The 25,655-nt window shown below is 53.9% G+C and overlaps 1 protein-coding gene across 4 annotated transcripts in view; it reads right to left on the bottom strand.

The window, feature by feature from the left end:
* The window catches only part of CAPZB (capping actin protein of muscle Z-line subunit beta), a 153,637-nt gene that overhangs the window by 112,041 nt on the left and 15,941 nt on the right, over nt 1–25,655 (bottom strand). For 2 of the 4 annotated variants that reach the window (XM_042244747.2, XM_042244745.2), the window contains exon 1: nt 24,463–25,620. The exons of the other annotated variants lie outside the window; for them this stretch is intronic. In XM_042244747.2, the coding sequence (XP_042100681.1) occupies nt 24,463–24,552 (90 nt within the window). In that variant the 5' untranslated portion in view covers nt 24,553–25,620. Of the gene's footprint in view, nt 1–24,462; nt 25,621–25,655 lie in introns of those variants that run through there. 4 annotated transcript variants of the gene reach the window in all.

Here is a 25,655-nt window from a genome sequence, read left to right as displayed (position 1 = left end):
AATCCAATTTTCTGTTGATGGGCGGGGCTGTGTTCCCTCCCTGTTATTTGATCTGAGGCCAAACTATCGTGGAGATAATGAAGACACTGGCGACTCCTTCAGAAGGTCCCACGGAGGCACTGCGGTGCTCAGTGCCCCGACCCTGCAGCAGCCACCGTCACCCACGCCTCCGCCGGAGACTCCTGGGCACTCCCGGGCAAGCCTGGGTCAGTCTCTTGTGGGGTCACTGCTCCTTTCTCCTGGGTCCTGGTGCACACAGGGTTCTGTTCGTGCCCTCTAAGAGTCTGTGTCCCCAGTCCTATGTAAGTTCTGGCGGCTCTATGGTGGGGTTACTGGCGACCTCCTCCAAGAGGGCTTATGCCACGCCCAGGTCTGCTGCGCCCAGGGCCCCTGCCCCTGCGGCAGGCCACTGCCGACCCGCACCTCCTCAGGAGACACTCACACTCAGTTCTGGCTCAGTCTCTGTGGGGCCTCTGGGTCCTGGTGCGCGCAACGTATGTTTGAGCCCCCTGAGCACCTCTGGCGGGAAGGGGTTTAATTTAAATTGCGATTTCACCCCTCCTACCGTCTTGCTGGGGCTTCTCCTTTGCCCTTGGACATGGAATCACCGACTCAATGGACATGAGTTTGAGTAAACTCCAGGAGTTGGTGACGGACAGGGAGGCCTGGTGTGCTACAGTCCATGGGGTCACAAAGAGTCGGATACGACTGAGCAACTCAACTGAACTGAACAGCTATACAGCAGTATCTCATTGTTTGGTCACATTGATTTTTTTTAAAAAATTGTATGGAGCCTATAACTAATCACAAACCATAAGTATGTAAGTAAGTAAAGTCGCTCAGTCGTGTCCAACTCTTTGCGACCCCATGGACTGTAGCCTACCAGGCTTCTCCCTCCATGGGATTTTCCAGGCAAGAGTACTGGAGTGGGGTGCCATTTCCTTCTCCAGGGGATCTTCCCGACCCAGGGATCGAACCCAGGTCTCCCGTATTCCAGGCAGACGCTTTAACCTCTGAGCCACCAGGGAAGCCCCATCATAAACCATAGGTATACATAAAAAGAAAGGACTCACACACACACACACAAACTTGTTACAAGCCATTTTTCTTCTAGGACCCAAACTTCCCCCACTGAAGCTTTCGCTGAGCCACATCAAGCTGCTAGCGCTCACCCATTCCTGGCCTACAAAGAAGTGCAGTTTCACATGGCTCAAGCTAACAGCTGCATGAGTCAAGTAATTTTTAATAATGTCAGACATTTGCAGTGTTCATCTTTATTTTATACCACCACCCACTCTTTAATATTAATACAAAGAAACATTTCCAAACATATGGGTAAATGGGTTGATGGGTCTAAAATTCACCTTTAGAATTTTCTAATCCAAAAAAAAGTAAAGAAACCCTTCTAAAAGAATGTGAAACAGTTAATAGAAAAAACAGCTAAAGCAAGTTTCACCTATTTAAGCCCAATTCTGAACGATGCGGCCAGCTTCTGCGCCCACTGCCGTGATGGGACTTCTACGCCATAAATTCAAACAACTGGCAGAGAACCTTCACCGGGTCAGGAAAGCCAGAAGGTAAAGGCAAACCCTGGAGCGACTCTCTGCAGGAGGGTGTTGGGGGTGCAGTGGAGTCCGTCCCCTCCTGGAATCCCCCTCTCGATTCTGCCTGCCCTTCCACCGACCCACTTCTCAGGCCAGCGGCTGAGAGGACATCTGCTTCCCTTTTCTGGCCTCAGCACAAGGCTGATTTATTCTGCGAAGCACCCTGATTCCTTGTGCCCAGGAGACAGGATCTGAAGGGCAGGAAGGCTGCAGGTGAAGGAGGCAAGAGGGAAGGTGCGTCTACAGAGGGTGGGGCTGTTTGTTTTTTTACGTATAAGCACATGTGTTGAAAATATCCAGACAAGTGTGTCTATCAAAATCTGTGAGGTGGGGGGAATAAGGCTGCTTTCACTTTCCAAGTTACACAGTTCTTTGTTGTTCAGATGGATAAGGGATTACTTCTATAGTCAGAAAAACACTAAGGAAAAGAGAGAATGGGAGATGTTTTGACTGACTTATCACTCCTCACTCAGCCTGCCAGCCCCTACTTCACCGTTCCCACGTGGCAGGATTTCTTGATTCAAACAGAGGGGAAAAGGGGGTTTCAGAAAAAGAAACACCTTGTACCAGAGACCACCAGGGCGGGGCATCCTGTGCCTGAGCCTTCTGCTGAGCTGGAGCGCCCAGCCCCTTCGGAGCAGCCTCGAAGGCAGGGCCGCCTATGGCAGCCCAGGACTCTGACCAAAGACGCACTTACTGCCTCAGGGCACTGGCCTCGGGGGACCAACCCAGTTCTGCTAACACCAGAGCCAGGCTAACCAGGTGTCTCCTTAACTCGCCAAAACAACCCCCACAGGCAGGTCCCCGAGATCCACGGCCCTGTATTGAGGATGGGAAATGGAGCAATCGGAACGAAACTTCACGGGCCCTCCCTGGTGGCACGGTGGATAGGAATGCGCCTGCCAACACAGGAACAAACCCTGGTTCGGGAAGATCCCACACGCCGCAGAGCCACTGAGCCCGGGAGCCGCAACTCCTGAGCCCAAATGCCTAGAGCCCGCGCCCCACGACCAGAGGAGCCTGCGCGTTGCATCCAGGGAAAGCCGCACGCAGCCACAGAGACCCAGTGCAGCCAAAGTGAGTTTAAAAATTCAATTTTTCAAAGAATGAGGCTTCACGAAGGCACGGGCTCTCTCGCCCTCTGGCGCAGAGGAGAGTCGCAAGCAGTACAGCTGGCGGAGGCAGGAGGGAAGCTCCAGGCTCAGAGTCGGGGCGTGATGGGCACGAGGCACTGTCCAGCCAATAAGCAGGTGGCAGGCCAGGTCGACCTCCGGTTCCAAGTCTGTTAGCCTGGAACAAGACGATGTTTCACGACCGAGGTCGGCATCTTCCCCTCCCCACCTGGCGCTCCTGAGCATCCAGAGGGGGTTCAAGGCGGGCCTTTCACGGAGGTGCGCGGAGGGGCACGTGCGCGTGCCACGTGAGCTGGCCTCTGCCACGCCACACGCTCACCTCCCTCCTAAACTCCCAACACAAGCACGACTATTTAAAAAAACAAAACAAAACCGGATTTTCACTTAAGAGTTGCAAATGTTTAAGGAAGCAATCGATTTCTAAACCAGCCATCGCATAAAGCTGTAACTGAAAATGAGTGAGAATGAGGCAGACCCAAGTGGGAATTCTGAATTCCACAGTGAACTGCCAACAAACATAACTCCAAGTAAACTACGGAACCCTGCAGAGCCGCAGTGCTCTCATTTGTGAGACTAGAACACCTACTCCCCTGCGATCACTCCATTTAAATGAGATAACACATTTACTTACGGTCCCGGGTACAACTGCTGGCGCACAGGGGTGTTCAAAAAACAAGAGTTATCGCCATTAATGACAAAATCATAAACCTGACTGCACACGAAAGCACTTTAAAAAGCCCATCTGGTCCAATATTCTCATTACAGACGGGGACACTGAGGTCCGAGGAGGGTAAGTAACTTAGGTAACTTCTGATTATCCAACACAGCACTTACCAAGGTGAGTACTCTATAAATAACAAGAGAATTCCAGAACAAACATCTACTTTTGCTTCACTGACTATGCTATAAAGCCTTTGTGTGAATCACGACAAACTGTCAAAAATTCTTAAAGAGATGGGAATACCAGAACACCTTACCTACCTCCTGCGAAACCTGTATGTAGGTCAAGAAGCAACATTTGGAACCGGACATGGAACAACGGACTGGCTCAAAATTAGGAAAGGAACACATCAAGGCTGTATATTGTCACCCTGTTTATTTAACTTATACACAGAGTACATCATGCAAGACGCCAGACTGGATGAAGCACAAGCTGGAATCAAGATTGCTGGGAGAAGTACCAATAACCTCAGATATGCAGATGACACCACCCTTACTGCCGAAGGCAAAGAACCAAAGAGCCTCTTGATAAGAGTGAAAGAGGAGAATGAAAAAGTTGGCTTAAAACTCAACATCCAGAAAACTAAGATCATGGCATCCGGTCCCAACACTTCATGGCAAATAGATGGGAAAACAATGGAAACACAGAGACTGTTTTTTGGGGCTCCAAAATCACTGCAGATGGTGACTGCAGCCATGAAATTAAAAGACGCTTGCTCCTTGGAAGAAAACCTATGACAAACCTAGACCGTATACTGAAAAGCAGAGACATTATTTTACCAACAAAGGTCCATGCAGTCAAAGTTATGGTTTTTCCAGTAGTCATGTATGGATGTGAGAGTTGGACCATAAAGAAAAAGTTCAGTGCTGAGGAATTGATGCCTTTAAACTGTGGTGTGAGAAGACTCTTGAGAGTCCTTTGGACGGGAAGATCAAACTAGTCAATCCTAAAGGAAATCAGTCCTGAATATTCACTGGAAGGACTCATGCTGAAGCTAAAGCTCCAATACTCTGGCCACCTGATGCAAAGAACTGACTCACTGAAAAAGACCCTGATGCTGGGAAAGATTGAAGGCAGGAGGAGAAGGGGACGACAGAGGATGAGATGGTTGGATGGCATCACTGACTTGATGGACACGAGTTTCAGCAAGCTGCGGGAGTTGATGATGGACAGGGAAGCCCGCGTTGCTGCAGTCACAGTTGGATGTGACTGAGCGACTGAACTGATATAAATAACACCCCAAATGAAATGAGGTAGCCATCTAATCTGCTTAAAAATCACTTAAAGCAGATGCAGTGTAACGGTATTCTCTATGATTTCTATCTAGAGTAAATGTCTTAATTAGTGAAAATTCAACGTGAGTCAATATCCACCTGGACCCATGCGGACCCATACAGCAGCCAACAGCCACACGAGGTCACTAAGTTTACATTCTCATTAAAATTAAATTAAGAATTAAATATCCAGTCCCCAATCACACTAGACGTATTTCAAGGGCTCAAGAGCCACAAAGTAGAAGTCAGTCAGTCGTGTCCGACTCTTTGCGACCCCGTGGGCTATACAGTTCATGGAATTCTCCTGGCCATTATACTGGAGTGGGTAGCCTTTCCTTTCTCCAGGGGATCTTCCCAACCCATGGATTGAACCCAGATCTCCCGCACTGCAGGCGGATTCTTTACCAGCTGAAGCATCAGGAAAGCCCCAAGAGCCACATGTGGCTAGTAATCAGAGGAGCGCACAGACATTCTGAGCAAACTCCGGGAGGTGGTGAAGGACAGGGAAGCCGGGCATGCTGCTCTTCATGGGGTCACAGAGAGTCAGACACAACTTAGCATCTGAACCACCACCACCACCCAGACAAAGAGCACTTCCAGCATCACCTTGATGCCCTTCTAGTTGTCAATACAGCTGCAGAAGGCCTTCTTGGCAATATATACCTTTTCTTAAACAGTGGATTTAGTTTCTTAAATCCTATTGTCTGCTAACAACACTACCAGAAGACAAGCAGGGAAAGACCTCAGCAGCCTTCTTTTTTTATGCAAATATGCACATTCCACGGAGCCTAATCTCCCTCAGAAAATTCACAACAGTATATCCTTGGGGGAAGGAGGGATGCTGAAGTCCGGAAAGCAGTGGGGACCAGGGACAGGTGAAACCGCGTCTTTAGTAAAGGAGTCCTGAGCAAACACATAATTTGCACCACTGCCCTCCATATTAATAAACAGAACTTTCTTCAAAACAGGTCCGCCAGCCCCTATTAGCCTCACTTACGCAGCAAAAAAGGGTAGGCATTACCTCTGCTAACCATCTGTGGTTTTGCAACAGGATGTGATTGGTGCACAAGCTAATTTCCTTCACGATTCTGATGCCACAGCACTCACGCGACCCCGTCGAGGCCCAGCGGAACCTCAGTCACCCTCTCTGCAGCCATGCCCACCAAGCTCCCAGCAGGCCAGGCTGCCACCCCGCCCAGGAGCCAGGAAGACAGCTCTGCAGCCTTAGTCCCGAGGACACGCACACGGGCCGAATCAGAGGCTGGACAGGACCTCCCCCCACGTGGTGTTCAGGCCCATTCGAGAAGCAAAGGCTGCCAGAACTGTCTCTAGAATAGTTCACCCTTTATGTAAAAAGTGGGGGAGGAACAGAATATTCGTATTTGTCTGTTATGTTGAAAAACACAAGGACAAAAAAAAACACAGCTACACAAAAACTCACCACTTTAGGTTTATAACAGAACTATTCATAACATCCCAAACCTGGAAACACCACCGAATGTCCATCAACTGGTGAATGGGCACACTGACTACCAACACCATGGGGTACTTACTACGGGTTCCCACTGGTGGCTCAGACGGTAAAGCGGCCACCTGCAGTGCAGGAGACCCTGGTTTGATTCCTGGGTAGGGAAGATCCCCTGGAGAAGGAAATGGCAACCCACTTCAGTACTCTTGTCTGGAAAATCCCATGGACAGAGAGGAGCCTGGTAGGTTACAGTCCATGAGGTCACAAAGACGCGGACACAAGTGAGAGACTTCACTTTCATTCCGGGATACTACAGAGCCCCACACAGCTCTAAAAAGGAACAAAACAGCAATACATGCAGCAACACGGAAATTTCCAAAAAAGAAACCACGCTCAATGAAATCGATCACGCACAAGCCTATGTACTACGACTCCATTTCTATGAAGTTACAGGAAAGGCGGAACCACAGTGAGGAGGCAGATCGGCAGTCGCCCCGGGGAGGGGGAGGGCGTGCGCTTTTCCAGAGAACTTTCTGGGGTGGGGGAACTGTTCTGTAACTTGACTGTGGGAGTGGTTATGGGATTATTAACAAAACTCATTAAGCTGGACACTAAAACTGGTGAGTTTTACTGTATGTAAATAACGCCTTAAAGAGACCTTAGAAATATTAGCAGTAGCTACCCAGGGCTCAAGGATTTGGGAAAGGGAGGGGCAAGCTGGAGGAGAACAGGAGTGAGATTTTTTATCACACAATGTTTTAGCCACGTATTTTTATTTCTGGAGGTTATGACTATATTGCCTTTTCCAAAACTGAGTTACAATTCTTTTCCAGCCAAATGCAAAGGAGGGCTTTGTACGCAGGCTCAGCTGGGCCACTGTGGTCCAACACTGGGTTCCTGTTGGAGGGTTAGACACGAAAGGCTTAAAGCAGGTGGGGGTGGGGAGGAGGAAAGGTCTGATCCAACAGGAGTCGTGGGTGGAACACTAGCCCTCTCGTCTCACTCGGACACCAGGCCTCCTGCCCAGGTTAGAAAAACCACAGCCACCATTTCCCGGGCACTTCCTGTAACCCCGCTCCTACTCCTCAATTGGACAGCATCATCTCATTAGGGTAAATCAACACCATGAACGGAGCCCTCACTGCCTGCTAGGCACCAAAGTTTCTCCAAAAGACCCGGTGATGAGGAACTGGTCCCAGAGAGTCACATGAAGCCCTGAGTGGTGCAGCCAAAAGTGGAGCAGCAAGAACCGAAACCCAGGCCGTCCGGCTCCAGAAGCCGAGCTTTACACAGCTGTCCAAGAACCACTCTGCTCCCAGGACAGAGGCAACACTGAGGTCTACACCACGTGGGCTGAGGGCGGGCAGGGAACCCACCTCAGACACCACACGGCTCAATGCATCTGGCCTCCTTTGCAGTGAGGGAGCCCTGCCAGGAGGGCCTTAGATTCCCACATCAGGGAGATGGAGCCAGAAGGATGGAAGGGTCACAACCCTCCCTCTGCGCCCTCGAACAAGCTGCTTCCTTCCTCACTGTTACCGAGCAGTGACCACCGAAACCCAAATGAAAACAGGAAGCCCGTCTGAAGACAAACTGTTCCTGAACTTGTGTTTTAAAAGTCTCTACTTCTTTGAACAAATCAATTACACGTCCAGGTCAGAGTCCTGAGCTGCTGTCAGAGGGGCTAGAAACCACGGCAGCACCGCTGACCTGCATCCTTTCAGCTCCTGAGCCCGGAGGCGCCCGGTGCTCTTGAGTCCAGTGGGAAGCAAATGAGGCCAGGAGGCAAGAGGGGAACAGGTCAACATCACACAGCGGGTCAGGGGCCAAGACGCAGTCAGGGTTCCAGGCTCCCGGAGCAGGCGCTCTTTCTGCCACTCCGGCACTTTCCAGAGCATGGTATGCAGGTCAGCCGGGTTTGAGAAAGGTGTGTCAGAAGGGATATGGACCAATGCAGTTTAGTGGTTTACCTATTTTTAATACGCATGGGAAAAATGTAACTAAGCACACCAAAAGTGTGATTTCATAGATGTTTCTGCTTCAAGTTGATTGAGGTTTTAGGCTCAAGACAATTTAAAGAAAAACATTTAGACAGTCAAGTAGGGGAGCATGTCCTCCGCCATCCTGGCTCACTCCGGGGGCAGATTAGAGCAAGCAAGAATAAAAGGAAAGGGTGAGACAGAAAGAAGGGAGAATGGAGGAAGCCAGAGGACCAGCAGAGGTGCAGAGTCCTGCCATGGTCCCCACAGGTGACCCAGCTCCTGCACCAGGCCCAGGGCCCTGCAGCAGAGGACAGAGTGCCTCGCTCCTCCCGGCCAATGCCCCATTCCTGTCGAGCCGACCCAGCCTACACTACACCCCAAACATGCTAAGGTCCAAACATCAAGTGTCAGCCCAGTCGGGGGAGTCAAGCTCCTGTACCCCCATGGCCCCCCCGCTCAAGAGACTACTGTCAAGGTGACCGCCCTCTGCTCCCTACCCGAGCCAGCTGTCAGTGTCTGAGCCCTTTCCCCGCCTTCTCTTCTGCTTCGAAAGCCCTAATTACCAGGCTGCTTTGGTCTAAAGGACAATTCGGATCACACGTCTCCACATCAGCGCCAGAGGCTCAGCAGTGCGGCCGGAAACACTGCAGGGTAGCAGAGCCCCCAGAGTGCCATCCGTCCCCACCCATGGGTCTGACGAGTGGGACTCTCGTCTGAAACCGCCGGGGAGGGATTTCTGTGGTGACCCAGTGGCTAAGAACCCGCCTTCCAATGCAGGGGGCGTGGGTTCAATCCCTGGTTCAGGAACGAAGACCCAACAGGGGCAAACCGACAAGCAGGACACAACAAAGGGCCTCGCCGTCGCGCTGCGGTCGGGCCTCCTCTGAGCGGCGAGAGAACACCGGTTCTAAGACAGGGAACAGTGACTTGCAAAGTCGCATCACATCTTCTCAGACGTTGAGACTCACTGATTAAGCAGAAAAATAAGTATCCAATACTCATAGGGATTATCCTTCGCTCCACACCACCCACCAACCAAAAAAAAAGAAAAAAAAAATCAAAACATGTGGAAGAACTCTACTAAAGTCTTATTTATTTTGTAAGCATCCTCACTGTAACTACATCTCCCTCACCAGGCAGGTACAACACAGGCCACAATCCAGGCTTGCTGGGTAGCTGGCAGGAATCGTCGATTTATCTCTAACTCAAGTTCCACTCTGCAAATTCACCCACTCGCTAAAATGTATGCGTAACCCCCAAATCAATACTTGGGGCCACTGGCGGGGTCATCCAGACACACGCAGGGTGGAGAAGAATCCAGGCCACCCAACGCGCCCGACCCAGCCAAGTGTGAACGAGGCGACCTCTGCCCTTTTAGTTGCAGCTCTCTGCTGTAAACGGAGCACTTCTCACAACCTTTTAGCGCCACACTTTCCGCCTCGTTGTGGACTCTGTTGTTTAAAACGGCTCCGCGCAGTGCTTTCCAGTGTCCCAAGGATAGAAGGGCTGAGATGTGCTTACAGAGAAAACACGAGATGGACAGGCTGTCGGCCCTGGCTTCAATGATAACAAGTCATCAACATATATGAAGTGAGGTGTCCTTAGCAGAAACACACATAAAACAGGGGGAAAAATTTTTTTTTTAATGTTTCACATTAGCTCATCTCAGAGCTGAAACTCATCTCAGAGCTGAAACTCACATCCTCTTTACCCACCTCTCCCTACTTTCCCCGACTCTTGACCCGTGACAACCAACTTTCTACTCTCTAGGAATCTGATTTTTTTTAAGAGTCCACACAGAAGTGATCCCACGCGATATTTGTCTTCCCCGGCTGTGTAACAATCAGGCGACGACAATCTCACCAGAGCACCCCAGGACGGTTCAGTGCTTGCTCGGCGTTGGTGGCGGCTTTACAGAATGAAAGCCCAAAGCAACGAGAACACTGTACACACTCGGGCGAGGAGAGCTGGCCCACACCTTCAGACACAAGCTCCTGGAGCAGCCAGAGCAGAGGAGGGGAGCAGCAGAGCTGGACAAAGACCCCCAGTGCAGAGCAGCACGCAGAGGAGACTCAGAAACCCCTACGCACCCGACTGTTAGAGTGAAAGCCGCTCAGTCGTGTCCGACTCTTTGCGACCCCATGAACTATCCAGTCCATGGAATTCTCCAGGCCAGGATAATGGAGTGCCTTTCCCTTCTCCAGGGGACCTTCCCAACCCAGGTATGGAACCCAGGTCTTCCGCACTGCAAGCGGATTCTTCACCAGCTGAGCCACCAAGGAAGTCCAACTCCAGGGTAATGGTTAACCAAGTGACCGTATTAACCAATTGAAATATTAGTCATTTCAAACGTTCTTGAAGGGTTCATAACAAGAAAATCTTATAGGGAAAAAAGCGTAATACAAAATTAACACAGGAGGACGCCTGATAGTCCAGAGGTTGAGAGTCTGCCTGCCAATGCAGGGGACACGGGTTCGAGCCCTAGTCAGGGAACTAAGGCCCTGCAGGCTCTGGGACAGCTAAGCTCGTGCACCACAACTGCTGAGCCCTGGCACTCTGGAGCCCGTGAGAGGCCAACGTGAAACAAGCCCCGTGTCAAGCAAAGATTCCACATGCGACAACTAAGAACCGGCATGGCCAAAAATCAAATAAACAAACACTGTGGAAAAATAACACAGACCAACATGAACTCAATCACAGGAAAACCTTTAAACTGTACAGAGACAAAGCTGCTGAACTGACATACCAAAAGGTGAAGAGCAGCTGTTGGCAGGGTAAGATTATGGGCAATTTTTTCCCTCCTTTTCTGTCTTTTCCAGCTTTTCTGTAATGAGCACATTATTTATTTGGCCATGCCATCCAGCTTGGGATCTTGGTTCCCTGACCAGGGATCGAACTGAGGGGGCCACAGCAACGAAAGTGCCAAGTCCTCAGCACGGGGCCACCTAGGAGTGCTCCGAACGTGCTCCTTTCGTACGAAAGAGAAAACAGGACAAAAAGCTTTCACAATGACGCCAGGTTCCAAAGGGATACCGAGCAGAGGGGATGCCTCCCCGGCCCCTGCCGCTGGTGCCCATGGCCATCCAGACAGCCAGGCCTCTCCTCCGCCAGCCCACAGGCAGCTTAGGCTGGACCCGCCTGTCTCTCAGCCCTGTGCCCCAGGCCTGGCACAGCACATAGCGCCCAGAGGCTGGGTTGGGGGATTGTGGGGGCGGGAGTGAACACACAGCAAATGACACCCAAGGAAAGCAAGCCGCCTGCTGGGCTGCCGTCCGGTCAGGCTACCAAGGGTGCTGCAAGGGACCGGGCAAGAGTGCCCCCGGAGCCTCCCTCATGCGCAGCCCTTCCCTGCAAGGGGCCCCACCTCTGCGCCGAGCTCGCCCACCCTCCTGCCTCTGGGGACGCGATGCTGCCGTCCAGGTCCCTGAACGTGACTTCCGCATCCCGGCACCCGCTGTCCTCTGTACCCACCCCCGTCCTTCTGGCAAAGGAGGCTTCTTTTCCTGGACCTCTCCCCTGGGGGCCCTGCCCGACGGCCCCCAGCCGAACACCTCCTTCAGGGCCCCGGCACACACCCCTGCCCACCACAGTCTTCCCTCCCCCGGGGTCTTCGGAGGCCCAGAGACAGGAAGGCACCGGACACCGGCGGTCACCAGCATCAGCTGGTCCACAGACGCGCCACCTCCCACATCCACAGTCACTCAGGTTTGTTTAACGTGTACTTTCTACTCAGGGCAGTTAATATTAGGCTTCCACTTGTGGTAACGACAAAGCTTCCCCTTAAATAACTCCTTTTTCCCCTTTCTTTAAAAACACTCATTTATTTGGCTGTGCCTACTCTCAGCTGTGGCACCTGGGACCTTTAGTTGCAGCGTGTGGGATCTAGTTCCCTGACCAGGGATAGAACTCTGGCCCCTGCATTGGGAGCACGGAGTCTTAGCCACTGGACCACCAGGGAAATCCTTCCGCTTAAATAATTTAAGTTGAACAGATGAGGCAATTCAAAGAAAACCGAACAGTTCTATATGGAGAGAGAGGCAGCAAAACCATCTAAAGGCAAACACTAGATTGGGCTACTCTGCAGGAAAGCAAACAGCACTCTCAACTGGTCAGATCAGAGGGCCCCAACGGGCAGCCAGGGAGGCAGAAGCTACGCCAGCTCCCAGAGCAAAGCGCCGGGAAGGCTGGGTGCAGGGGAAAACGCGGGTCCTCTTCAGCCCCGCGGTCCCACTCCTGAGGAGTCAGCTTAAGTGACTCAAAAGGAGGGGAGACAAATACACACAACACACATTTGCGTGTGTGCGATAAACATCACTCCCACCCAACAGACACCCCGCCACTCTCAACCCTCCTTTCTTTCCACCTACAGTACTTTCTACCTATCTACTTCCTGTCTCTCAACCTGCACTCATTTTCTCCAGCGTTTCGTCACTGCAACTCACATCTCCTGTGTACACTGCAACACAACAGGAGCTCTCAAAAGGCCCCGGGTTTGAACCTGGATCTGCCCGCAGATCTCTCCTTTAACTCAGGGTACTGACTTCCTGGGGCTCCCCAGGTGGCTCAGTGGTAAAGGGTCCGCCTGCAACGCAGGAGACGTGGATTCCATCTCCGGATCAGGAAGATCCCCTGGAGGAGGGCATGGCAACCCACTCCAGTATTCCTGCCCGGAGAATCCCACGGACAGAGGAGCTAGGTGGGCTACAGTCCGTGGGGTCGCAGAGAGTCGAACACAACTCAGTGACTAGACACCAGGAACTCAGCAAGGTCACGTTGAAAAGTGTGGTCCTTCCCTGCGCCACTGGACAAGCACATTCAAAGACGAGTTCTCAAACAGGCCTGAGTTTCTGTGGCAGAAAAGACAATGGCCTGCTCCAGGGCGTGGAGTCAATTCCAGAGCGTTCAGACGGAGGACCCTAGTCCCAGTGCCTGGGGACTCACGGTGAGATCCAGATGGGATCCAGACGAGCCACCGGCACCGTGTGAGTGATGAAACTCCACAACACAGCAGAGATGAAGGGCAGAGGCTTCAACTGCAGAGCAGCTGGGTGCAAGTCCGGACTCTGACGCTGATTAGCCATCTGAAGAATCTCTAAATTCACACAACGTATAACTTACCTATGGAGAAGGCAACGGCAACCCACTCCAATACTCTTGCCTGGAAAATCCATGGACAGAGGAGCCTGGTGGGCTGCAGTCCATGGGGTCACTAGGAGTCGGACATGACTGAGCGACTTCACTTTTACTTTTCACTTTCACTTTTCACTTTCATGCATTGGAGAAGGAAATGGCAACCCACTCCAATATTCTTGCCTGGAGAATCCCAGGGACGGCGGAGCCTGGTGGGCTGCAGTCCACGGGGTCGCTAGGAGTCAGGCATGACCGAAGCAACTTAGCAGCAGCAGCAGAACTTACCTAAAGTCCTAAATTCACAGGACTTCATGCTTAAGGAAAATTCAGGGAACTAACAGGACAATGCATGTCAAGCGCTAAGTAAAGTGCTAAGTGACAGCTGTTCCTGCCACCCTTTCCTTACTCACTCCGAGGGCCTGCTCAACGCTTCAGCTGATCTGGAATCTGGCTGCACTTGTTCCAATACACAGCCCATCACCTGAGGCTTAGAAATCTTGTTTTGTCTTTTTTTCCTTTCCTTAGAGATTCTGCCATGTGATGGAATTCACCTCAGAGTTTCAGCAGTTAATCCAATGCTTCACAAGGACGTGAGAGCAGGAGTCTGGCCTCACAGAGCACTCTGAGCTCGCCACAGAAAGGTCCAATGCTATTTCCATGTCCACGTCCTGGGAATTAGTCACCCAATGGGCGGGCCCTTCCTTGGGGACCACAGCAACCAGTTCTTGTCTGTTATTTTCAAGAAATGCTTCCTTAACAATCACTGTGCACCAAGCAGATTCCATGAAATCGAAATAAAAGCAGGATCCCAGAGTAAAGTCCCAGGGAGCTGCTGTGTGCTCTCCGTCAGAATTCAGCAAGTTCAGAAACCACAATCCACCATATGCAAATACTCAATCATTATGTTGTACACTTGATACTAATAGATGTTGTCTGACAATTGTACTTTGATTTAAAAAAAAAAGCTCAATCTCCTTCTTAAAAAAAAAAAAAAGGTGGTGGGGGGGAAGAAACCAATAGTCCATCAGCACAAAAGTCTTATAAAGCCAGCTGTATGGGACGCTGGAGGACAAGGAGCTCTAGCGGGCCATGACATAAACACCCGTGGAGGAGGTTATTTAAAGGACGGAATGAAGAAATCACGGTGGATAAGGAATTGGGAAGATTGGACCTATTTCCCAGCAATACCATCGAGTGCCCGACAAGCTGACCGGAAGTCACGGAGACCCTGCCAGTGCTGTGGGTGGCCGGGTGCTGACAGCAAGCCTGGCGCTCGAAGCTCCCTGAGGACGGCAGCCTCGCTCAGCACTCACGTACGGGCTTGCCCCTCGCGGCTGGCGCGCCCCGCCGTCCGCCGGTTCTCCAGGAGCGCTGCGGTCGTTACAGCCCGTTTCTCACTCCGGCCCCCGCGGCAGGGTGGCTCTGAGTCCCCATGCCCGCTTGCTCACGACAGCTGCGCTATTTCAGAGTCCACGTGGACATGCCCAGGGGCGAGGAGACGGTGCAGGGAGGAGCAGAGGGCGCGGTGCCCGGGCCTCAAAAGGGAGGCCACATCTGCCATGGGGCGGCAGTTCCCAGCAGGACGTGAGGCTCCCTGCAAACAAAGGACTGCGGCTACTGCACGCCCGCCCAAGGCTCCAGGGCCGATGGCGCGGACGGGCACACTGCGGGCAGCTGGCTCGATGGCGCGGACGGCCACACCGCGGGCAGCTGGCTCGATGGCGCGGACGGGCACACCGCGGGCAGCTGGCTAATAGTCCGCTTCGCGCTACGGAAGGCTTAAACACTGCTGAAGGACGCTTGGTAGATCTTCAGAGGAGAAAACCTGTACGTGAAAAGGCACCCTTGGGCCAGCCTCCAGTACGTACTGTGAGCAGGATTCTGTCATCAGAAGGATGGAGTTTAAAGGCCACCCCTGCCCCGACTAGCTGTGTGATCCTGTACAAGGCTCACTACCCGCTGAGGCCTCCATCTTCACAACTGCACAGCAGGGTCAGGACCAGGGTCCGGGGAAACGTGACAGGAGACGGTGCCCACGACGCTCAGCACAGAGAGGCTGACATCATGCAGGCCCCTGCGCGCGATAAACCCTCTAAGCCAGCGTCTGGAGGGCAGCCCAGCTGGAGAGCCAGCCCTGGGGACGCTGGAGGTCAGGACTCGGCTCGGGGTCATCAGGGCACCAGCTTAGACTTAGGGTATTCCTTAGTACAGGGATTTCTAGAGCCATCCAATTATCTTCCCAGTGGACCGGTGCTAAGTTGCAAGACAAAAGATGAGATTCCTATAGATAACAAGGTGTCTTCATATGAGGCTTGAGCTACAGCACTGACGTGTATTATTATTTATTCCTCTGAGAAGAGGAGGAGATTGCGCCCATTTCACTGATGAGGAAAAGTTAAGGCTCAGAGAGTAAGTAGGTAGTTTGAGCTCACACCGTCCCTGAGAAGCCAAGATTCAGGAGTCTCCCTTCCACTATGCTACACCAGGCTGCCTTCCAATGATCATTTTTCCCTCCATTTTCTTTTATTGTCCCTCCTTCTTATACTCCTAAACCCCAACACTCCACACACGTTAAAATCACGTCCTTAAAAATCAAACATGAAATCCCTGAGGCAGTGAAGTCTGGCAGGCCTGCAGAAGTTCACAAATGCAACACTGCTTAGTGGCAGCTGAGAGCCCCTGTGAAAACCTGCCACCTTCAGAAAAGGAGAAAATAGATCAGAACATCCAGGGGGTGTGGGGGGACGAGGCCCACTGATTAGCACCCTGCCCTGCTCCCCTCACAAGCGCTGGGTGCTGTATGTAACTGGCGCCCCAGAGTTGGCCACTCATGCCGAGAAAGAAAAAAAAAAGTTAAGCCATTTTCCAGAGGAGTGACTTATATTATAACCTGGAACAAAAGGACCATTTCCAGCAACCTGCTCCTGGAGAGGCAGGTGCATGCCTGTGAGGCCTGTGCTAACAAGGGTGTGTTTCCAGTGAGCTCTGGGAGAAGGAATGCCTTCTCTGGGAGACTAACAAAAACAGAGTCCGAACTCCTTCCAACACAAAGCAGAGGGAGTTTCCACATCGCAAGTCTCTTTCGGCTCTAAGAGCACGCCAAAAATCCATGTCACTGATAATAATACAGTATTATTAATAATAGTAGTCAATGTCATCCTGTGTCTGGCTTTACATGCATTAACTCATATAATCCTCGTAAAACCCATCAGAAATATCCCACCATTTCACTGTGAGACAAACTGAGGCAGACAGCGAAGACAGCTGCCCAAGGCTACAGGTTCGGACCAGGACCTTGGCGGTCCAGCTCCAGAACCTGCCCCTTGATGACCTGGACTCTGGAATCTGACCTCCAACTCCAAGGACGGTCAGCTGTGTGGCCCTGGGCCAAGTGCTCGGCGCCCCCACGTACAGAGATACAGCGAATGCTGGCAGCGTCAGGGCCCCCTTTCCCACACAGCCCCGATCCCCCACCACTGGACCCTCCAGTCTTCGGCACCAGGAGACCCAACCCCACAGGCCTGCTCAAGGTCATGCAACTACTGGAACAGTCAGTACGGTCTTTCCCCGCAGGTTCCCAGGCACCCTGACCCGGTCTGTGGTGCCCAGGCTGGGACGGGCCTCACAGGGAAGAGCCCAGGGTCCCCACAGAGACCAGGACGTGCACACCTACAGCACGATGGACGACAAGTGCTGCCCGGAATGCCCAGGTGCCCCCTAAGGAGGGCAGATGAGATGCACCTACCACCTGAAGGCTCAGCAGGCATCTTTCTGAAAACAGACCACAGCTCAGGAGGTTCCAGCTGCTTTCATTTTCAACACCCTGAACCAAAGAGCCCTCCGAAAAAGTTTTTTTTTTTTTAGTATTTACTTATTTGGCTATGTCAGGTCTGAGTTGCGGCACTCGGATTCGAAAGTCGCGTCCCATGGGATCTTCCGCTGCAGTGCACAGAGTCTGGAGTTGCGGTGCTCAAGCTCAGTAGCATGTGGGATCTTGCCACCGCCCCCCTCAACCCCTGCCAGGGCTTGAATCCAAATCCCCCACATTACAAGGCAGACTGTTAGCCACCAGGGAAGTCCCAACCCTCTTAACTTCTAACCTAAACTCAGACTTCTTCAGCCACCGTGGCGGGACCTGCAGGTGAGCCCCATGGCCCCGGGTTCCTCATCTATAAAATAAACATCCTGGTGGATCCACGCATGAGACAGGCCGGACCACAGGACTCACCCGACAGGAGCGGGGTGGGCTGGATCCGAATGCCGGCTTTGGCACTGACTAGCCGGGCCCCTTAGGCAAGTTACTACAGCTTTCTGAGCTTTATCTGCAGGAGGAAACAGACCTCACAGGGCTGGGGCTGAGAGTCAGAGAGAGTGACTGCATCCAGAGGAGACCAGGGCAGAAGGGAGGCGGCTCTGTGACTGAGTCCGGGAGGGAGACCTGATAGCACATGGGAGGGATGCTGCACCTCCGTTCCCTGCTCCTCGAAACCAAGTCAGAGGCCTCAAAACCCAGGACTATCGGGGCTCCACACCCCCTACGGCTGCAACAGATCTGGAGACAGGAGCTGTCTGGAGGAGGAACAGAAGGAAGCAAGGACGGCGCACGTCAGAAAATCTGAGTGAGACTTCCCTGGTGGTCCAGGGGTTAAGACTGCCTTCCAATGCAGGGGCGCAGGTTCCAGCCCTGGTCAGGAAACTAGATTCCGCCTTTGCCGTGTGATGTGGCAAAAAGAAAAGAAACTCTCACAGAGCCAAGTACCTGAAGCGGGCCAGCCCGGCCGCTGCTGCGTTCGCATCCAGCTCCAGGAACCGCGCGCTGACCAAGCTGTGCTCAACAGAGATGCGAGGGGCTGATAAAGTAAACGAAGCCTCGGGTCAGACCGAGACAAACCCAAAGGAGCTCCTTCGGGGGCCACAGGGTCTTAGATAAGACCTCCGCAGGAGCATGCAGCGAGTGAAACGCTCGTCCTCCCAGCTCCTGGGCCCAGGACTGCCCGCAGGAAGCCTGTCCACACAGAAGCAAATGTAACTCTTCAGGGCCGAAGACTCATGGAGACGCCTCGAGTGGCAGCGGGCCCTGTGAGCAGGCCAAACCCGACCTGTCTGCCTCTCTCGCCGCCACTGACAAGGGGGAGAGAGCCCCTGGTACCTCCAAGGGGACGCTGCTTGTCACGGACCCCGGCAGAAAGAATCTTGACAGGACCCTCACTTTTTACACTGAAGATACTTCACTTAGTACCTATAGTGAGTCCTCCACCCAAATCTGATGGAAACCTCTGAGACGGTAAGTCCAGGCGATGCTAAACTAACAATGATTTCCGAGCTGATCCTCACTCAGAAGGGTCCTGCAAATTCCGTGCTAGAAGAGGAAGCTTTGCGGAGCGGTTTAAGCAGTGGGTGGAAACGGCCGGGCCGAGCCAGTGGACACACGCGCTTGCGATCTGCAGTGCAATAAGAGCTTCGTGGGGAGAAAGCACGGGGCTGGAAGCCCCTCCGATCGCCGGGCAACGGCGAGGGCCTCTGCCTCTCTGGGGTCTCCGCAGAACCAGAGCCACTAGCACTTTGCTCCCAGGCGGCCTGGAAGTTAAGTGAAACACCACCTCTCAACCATCGACGTTAGTAAAATAATCAGTCCTGCTGTACCGGGCACCTTCTACCCTTCCACGTGCAAACTCACTCGATCCTCACAATAACCGCCGCGGGGCAGGTGGATGTAACAGCCAGGGCTGCTGCGGCCTTGGAAGAAACAGCTGCAGAGAAAAGTTCCTCTCAGAGGTGTTCAGAGCTGCCTGAAATCGGGGGTGGAGGGGGGCGTGGCGGGGGGGACCAGGTGATGGCCCAGTTGGGCACAATCTCAGAGCAGCCTGTTTTCATCTGCCTCCTCTGCTTAAGAGCCACCTTCTAGTAGGTCTGACTATTGGGTGAGCAGCCAGGGGATGAATGACCTGATGGAAAAAATCACGAGGGACAGAGGCGCCTGGTACCCAGAGCTCAGGCCCTGGGGGCTGATGGGCAAGGTGATGCAGGGGACGTGAGGGTCGCACAGGCTGAGTGGGAATCGGTGCCACCGCAGAGGCAGAGAGGGCTAGGCGGCTGGGTCCCTGGGCTAACCAGACCGAAACCCCAGTCCAGGCATGAGGAGGATATCAAGGTTTTGCAGACACCACTATCTAGGATTTAAACTGCTCAGAAATAGCTGTTGGGTCAGTGATAAAGCATCCTGTCCAAATGCTTGAACAGGGCAGCTCCAGGACAGGTTTCCCGCAGCCCAGACACGATCAATCACGACGGCGCACAGCTTTCCTATCTTCATCTTTCTCACCCACCCCTTCCTTTTCCCTCCCAGCAGCCACTCGGCGGGCCAGGACCCTGAAAACCTCGCAGGGTGATGCTTGTAAACGCCTCCCTCCCGGCTGCACACCACCACCAGATGCCTCTTCCTAAAATACCACGACTCTGCCAGCCTCCTCCAATTTCCACCTGCCCTGTCAAAAATCTAACTTGGCTCCACGCTGTCCCAGATCAAATGCAAACCCCTTAGCTTAGCAACTCAGGCACTCCGCAACTCCCTCCCCAGACCGAAGCTCCCCTACCCTGGCGTGCACTCTGCAGTTGGTCCCCAAATTCGCCAGGTGACCGTCACCCTGACCTCTGCTCTTGTTCCAGGCCCCTGCACCCCACCCCTTCTTCTCCACCTGGTCATGGTCTCTCAGGGCCTCACCCCACCCCATCCCCACCAAAGCTTCCTGGGGAGCAGGCAGTGGATTGAGAGGCAAGCCCGCGGGGATGGGCAGACGCGTGACCCGCTGAGTCTCTCCTCTTACTACTTCCTTCCGGCTGCACTTAGCTTTCTGGATGCACCTGGCCTCCCCTTCTGGACCCGAGCGTGGGGATCAGGGCAATTCATGTCCTTACCGCGGAGGGAACAGGACAAGGCAAACGACGAGCACCGCTACCATGCGCTGTGCGCCAAGCACTGGGTTAAGCACATTGCCAGGTCCACCGCTTTCTCCCCGGATCCCTATAAAAGGCCACCCTCACTCTGCCTGTCGAGGGAGAGTAGGATCCTCGCTTCGGTCACATACTGAGTTGCAGAAACAGGACTCCTCACCCATGTGCCGAACCCCAGAGCCCACGTCCTGGGGAGCAGGCCCCTCTCATGCCCACCACTAGTCCATTCTACGTCTATGAGGCGCTCACCAAGTGCCAGGAGGCCTTGCGAGGTGTGGGTTCTTGGTGGGACCCAGACAGACAATGTGTCTGCCCTCGAGGAGCTCACAGGCTCACAGGTGTGGCACAAAGCACAGACTCCGTTCACAGGGGGCTCCACCGGGCACAGACCAGGTACCTAGGGCCCGAGACACAGCATCAGGCCATGATAACATGCAGTACCCGGAGCACACAGCGCCTGGTCCTCTGCGGTGGAACAGAGCCTCAGGCCCTGCCAGCAACGTGCTTTGTTCAAGACACAGCCCAAAGCCAAACAAACTTCATATCTGCCTTCACCAGGCTGGAAGGAGTGGAGGAAAGGGGTCTACCTCGGAAACCAGAAAACTTGGTTCCTCCACTTAGTAGCTACGGACAGACGAACCGCTCACCTCTCTGACGCCCATCTGTTAAATGGTGACAGCGATAGCCACGATGCATATTAATTATGTGCCAGAAAGCACCTGAACAGTATTAACTCATTTAATCCTCATAGAAGCCTTACGAGGAGGTACTGTTCTCCCAAAGGCTGTCTGGCTCCTAAGTCTTAACTTTTTGCATGCGATGCTGCCTCCCTCCTAAGGCTGGATGGACCTTCCTGGTGGGGGTGCTGCAAGAGGCCCAGGGCTCTCGCAGCGGGCAAGCCTCCACCTCCTCACCCCAGAGACCTGATCTCTAAAAGTCTAGATTCAGAAACGGTATGGCTCTTACTGATCTTTTTTTTTTTAATTTGGCTGCACCGGTATCTTAGCTGCAGCTCTTGGGATCTTGAATCTTCGTTGCAGTGTGCAGGATCTTTAGTTGCGGCGTTGTAGCTCAGCTGGAAAAGAATCCACCTGCAATGCAGGAGACCTGAGTTCGATCCCTGGGTTGGGAAAATCCCCTAGAGAAGGAAAAAGACTACCTACTCCAGTATTCTGGCCTGGAGAATTCCATGGGTGCAAAGAGTCTGATACGACTGAGTGACTTTCACTTCACGATCTCTTAGCTGCAGCTCGTGGGATCTACCTGACCAGGGATCAGGGATGGAACCCAGGCCCCCTGCATTCGGAGTGTGGAGTCTAAGCCCCTGGACCACCAGCCAAGTCCCTCGCTGGTCTTATCCAAGCGTGTTTGTGGGTGATGCTGCACACTTTGGACATCCATGTCCCTTTCACTGGCAGAATCCTCCACAAGGAGAAATGGGACCAGAGTCTGTACGGGGGTCCCTGGTGCTCGCCATTTCTTAGGAACCGAGTGAATGTTTGGCACAGGGGATGGGTGGACCCACCACTCACACCAGTCACTCAACCTCTCCAGTGTCCATCCGGGGATGAGGCAAGACCTAAGTCAGGTTTCTGGATGACGGCCAATCCTCAATCAGTGGTCGCTACCCAGAAGAGAAGGGCTGGATTTCCATGGCACGAGGTTACCTTCCCCGCTGGGAGAGCTTCCGGTCTGCAGGGGACAGACCGTGGGGCCAGTGCCGTCTCAAAGGCGGGTGCACACCTCAAGGCCAGGGCTGAAGCCGGGCACAAGCTCCACCCTTCTCTTAAGTCTCACACATCATCTCACGCAAGTGTGTTCACAGCTTTATTAAACGAGGCTCTGCTTCCTTAAACTTCAGGTAAGAGTGACGTGCCTTCCGGCCAAGTAACGCAAGCTGCGAAGGCGTGGACCCCTGTCCGTCTTGTCCCCAGCACACAGAGCAGCACAGAGAGAGCCCTCACACACACGCTGTGCGCAGTGTGTTAATCTCTCCCGTTAGCTTCCGGCACCCCCTCACACCTCACTCTCTGCCTGATGGCATGCATTTCCCGTCTAAGAAGCAAGAGTCTCAGTGTTCAAAGGACTGGCCCAGCCACCATTTCCCTGTGCAGTCAGTCATCTGTCCCCTCCCCTCCCCCAAGGAACATAAAAGAATAGGACTTCCGGGTTATAAACAGGACTATCTGCTTTCAATCAGATGATTTAGCATCTCCTTAACCTCAAGCCAACTGATCCATCGTGGGCCACTTTTTCGAAGGATTCCACCAAAGAACATCCAGCTGGGTTGAAATGAACAAGGCTGTACATACATGTGGGGTCTGAGCTGTGTATCTCACCTACAGGAGAAGACCAACCAAGACACCAACAGTATTGTTTCCCCTTGTCACAGTACAACAGGCTTCTCTCCTCTCCTGTCAGGCCAAACCATGTGGGAGCTGGAGGGGCAACTCCAGGGGGGCCCGGTGCATCCCCGCATGCTGCAGCCCCGCCACCCAGCACCAAAATCGTAACTCTAAATCAACAATAGCTCCTACATTAGAAGTTAGAGCTGCGCAAGGAAAAGTGCTCTGAAACTATAAAGCGCTTACAAGAGTGAGATCATTACCTGCTAAGAGAATGCAAAGAAATTCTATTTGCCTATGCATTTATAACTGATGCCAACAAAAATCATGGCATTTTCTCCAAAGTCCAAAGTAGTTTAGATTCTCAAACTGCTGTTCCCTTCTAAGTTAGATAACTGAGAACTAGCTGGTTTCTCTACCATCAAACCTACTGAAAATAAAAAACAGAGTATGCAACCCTGCACCACCATTTCTGCCCTGTCCCAACTGGTCTATGTTGGTTTATTAGTCAGAATATTCAAGCAGGGAAGAAACTGAACAATAAGCAGTCAGAAATTACTTACAAGCCTAGGGGGATACTAAGAACAAGTTATTAAGACCATGAGTATGAAATCCAAACAGCCAAGTTCAAGACACGTCCCCAAAGGGAACACCCCAAGCTGCTTCCTTCAGTGCCAGGTACCGTTCTAGGTCCCAGGGATAGACAGGCAAAACAAAAGACAAAACTCCCTGCCCTGAGAGAGTTCACGTCAAGCAAGCCTGCATCACCACATCACTGTTTCACTATGAAATGATATCCCTGTGCAAACAACCAGGACCATGTCAGTAGCCAGCAAGTGCTGCTCCCCCCTCCCCATCTCTGAGTGACCATCCTCACTGTTTCTAAACAGTGTCCTTCACATCCTCAGCACACAGACAACCTGGGACAATGGGGAGGATGCAGTTAGAGCCTTCTGTCAACTAGACAGCAACTTTAGTAAGTTATCCCACCGTCTGGACCTCAGCTTCTTCACCTGTCAAATGGGGACAGCAACTGCCTCACAAGGCCCCTAGCAGCCCCACCCACCCTTCCAGAAAAGGCCTTTTCCCACCACTCCTCCCATGATCCTTTCAGATTATCTAAGTAAGACCCAAATACAGCATGCTCAGAAGCCTCAAGTATCATCCAGTCCCTTCTGGGTCATTACAGGCATCCTTCCATCACCTCTGGGGCTCAGGCCAAGGCAAGATGCTCCCCACTGCACCCAACCCCCACAAAGCCAGAGATGCTGTGGTGAGCAGGTCCACTGGCCACGCCAACCCTCCTCCCCGCCTCTGCCCTAACAGCAAATGTACAAAAGCTCCCTCTGAGTCCTCACCCAAAACTGTCCTGGAGTAGTCCTTCCCCACCCAGGCCTGGGTGGGGTTGGGCCACCTCCCCTGTAGTCAGTTCTCCACTGATGCTATCGGAGAAGGCCAATCACAAGGGCCACGTTTTTCATCATCACCATACAGGAAGGCGTTAAGAAAAAACCCGAGCTGCTCTGAATTAGTCACCCTAGTTCAGCAGCAACATCTCTTCCTTAAACAAGGAACCGAGAGCCTCAAAACCCTTTGGGGCCCAAAGTCCACATGCAAACATCTGCCTGCCCCCGGCCTGAACACTCAGTCCACTCGCCCAAGGCTCCTTGGCCACTTGAGGCAGAAGCCCTCTGGCCCTTCCAACCTGGGTGCTGGGCCTGCCCGCCAAGAAGGTTCCAAAAGTGGAGGGCTGGCCGACGGGGGAGCCTAGGTGAAATCTCAGGCCAGTCACAGCGCCGAGCAGCCGCCTTCATTACCAAAACAAACAGCAGAGCGGAGCCAGCGGCGGCTCACCTGGTCCGAGGCACCTCCATAATCTGCAGTTCCAACCTTCACGAGTTGACAGTTGAGGGGGAAAGGGAGGCTGCGTCTGCAGGGGTGCATCGTGTCCGGGCCGTCTGCTGGCCTCGGAGCCCGGGGGAGCCCCCAAAAGCGGCAGCCTCACAAGGGCGATTGTGCGCTCATCCCCGGCCCGCGGCTCCCCCGCCCTCACCCCTCGGCTCGCGCGCACACCCCGGGCGCCCTGCGGACCCCGGCAGAGCGCTCCGCTAGTCCCGCGCCCCCCGGCGCCCAGGCGGCGGTCGTGGGGGAGGGCCCGCGGCGCGCCGCGCTGCCTTCCGGGCACACTGATGCCCGCCCTGCCCTCGCCCGCTCGCTGCCAGGAGCAGCACCGCGCAACCCCGGGATCGCGTCCCCACCCGGGCCGGGGGGCGCCCCTCGTTTCCCACGGGCGGCAAGGAGGGCGCGCCCCGGGAGGAGGTGAGGGGACCACCTGGGTCGGGGCCCCCGGGCGGGGGGCGGGCCCAAGCCCAGGACAGAGTGGAGCTGACGCAGGCCGAACGGTGAGAAGTCCAGGGAAGGGGGACGGCGGGCGCGGAGGGGGTGACGTCCGGGCGAGGGCCCGGAGCGCAGGAGTGCGGTCCAGACTTGAGACCGCGGAGGAAGGAGACGAGCCAGGCTGAGGCCGCGGAGCGGAGGGAAGCAAATGTGGGCTGGAGTCATGGAGAAGGGGCGAATGGGGGTCCGGACTGAGGCCATGGAGAAGGGGGGGCGGGGGGACTGAGGCCATGGAGAAGGGGGCAGAGGCGACGGAGAAGGGGGAAATTGGGGGTCCGGACAGAGGCCAGGGAGAGGGGGGGCGGGGGGACTGAGGCCATGGAGAAGGGGGGACGGGGGGACAGAGGCCTAGCCTGGGCCGGAGGAGGAAGAAGCGACAGCCCAACCTGGGCCGGAGGGACAGGGGATGGGGGCCTAGGCCGGGCCGGTCCGGGGGGAAGAGGGACCACGCCTGGGTGTCCGAAGGGGGTGCCCGGCCGGGACCACGGGTCCAGATCTGGCCCGGGCTACGGGAGAGCGCAGCCTGGACTCGGACATGGAGTCCAGCTGGAAGCAGGGGTGGGGGCCGGGGTCGCCCCCAGCCGGGCCTCCTCCCGAGCGCGGGAGGGGGTCCCCCCCGGGCTCCGGGCGCGCCCCTCCCCCACCCGGGG

The sequence above is a fragment of the Ovis aries genome, chromosome 2 (genome assembly GCF_016772045.2).
Source record: "Ovis aries strain OAR_USU_Benz2616 breed Rambouillet chromosome 2, ARS-UI_Ramb_v3.0, whole genome shotgun sequence".
NCBI lineage: Eukaryota > Metazoa > Chordata > Mammalia > Artiodactyla > Bovidae > Ovis > Ovis aries.
Note: the sequence above shows the minus strand (reverse complement) of the source record. Positions and strands in the feature narration are given on the sequence as shown.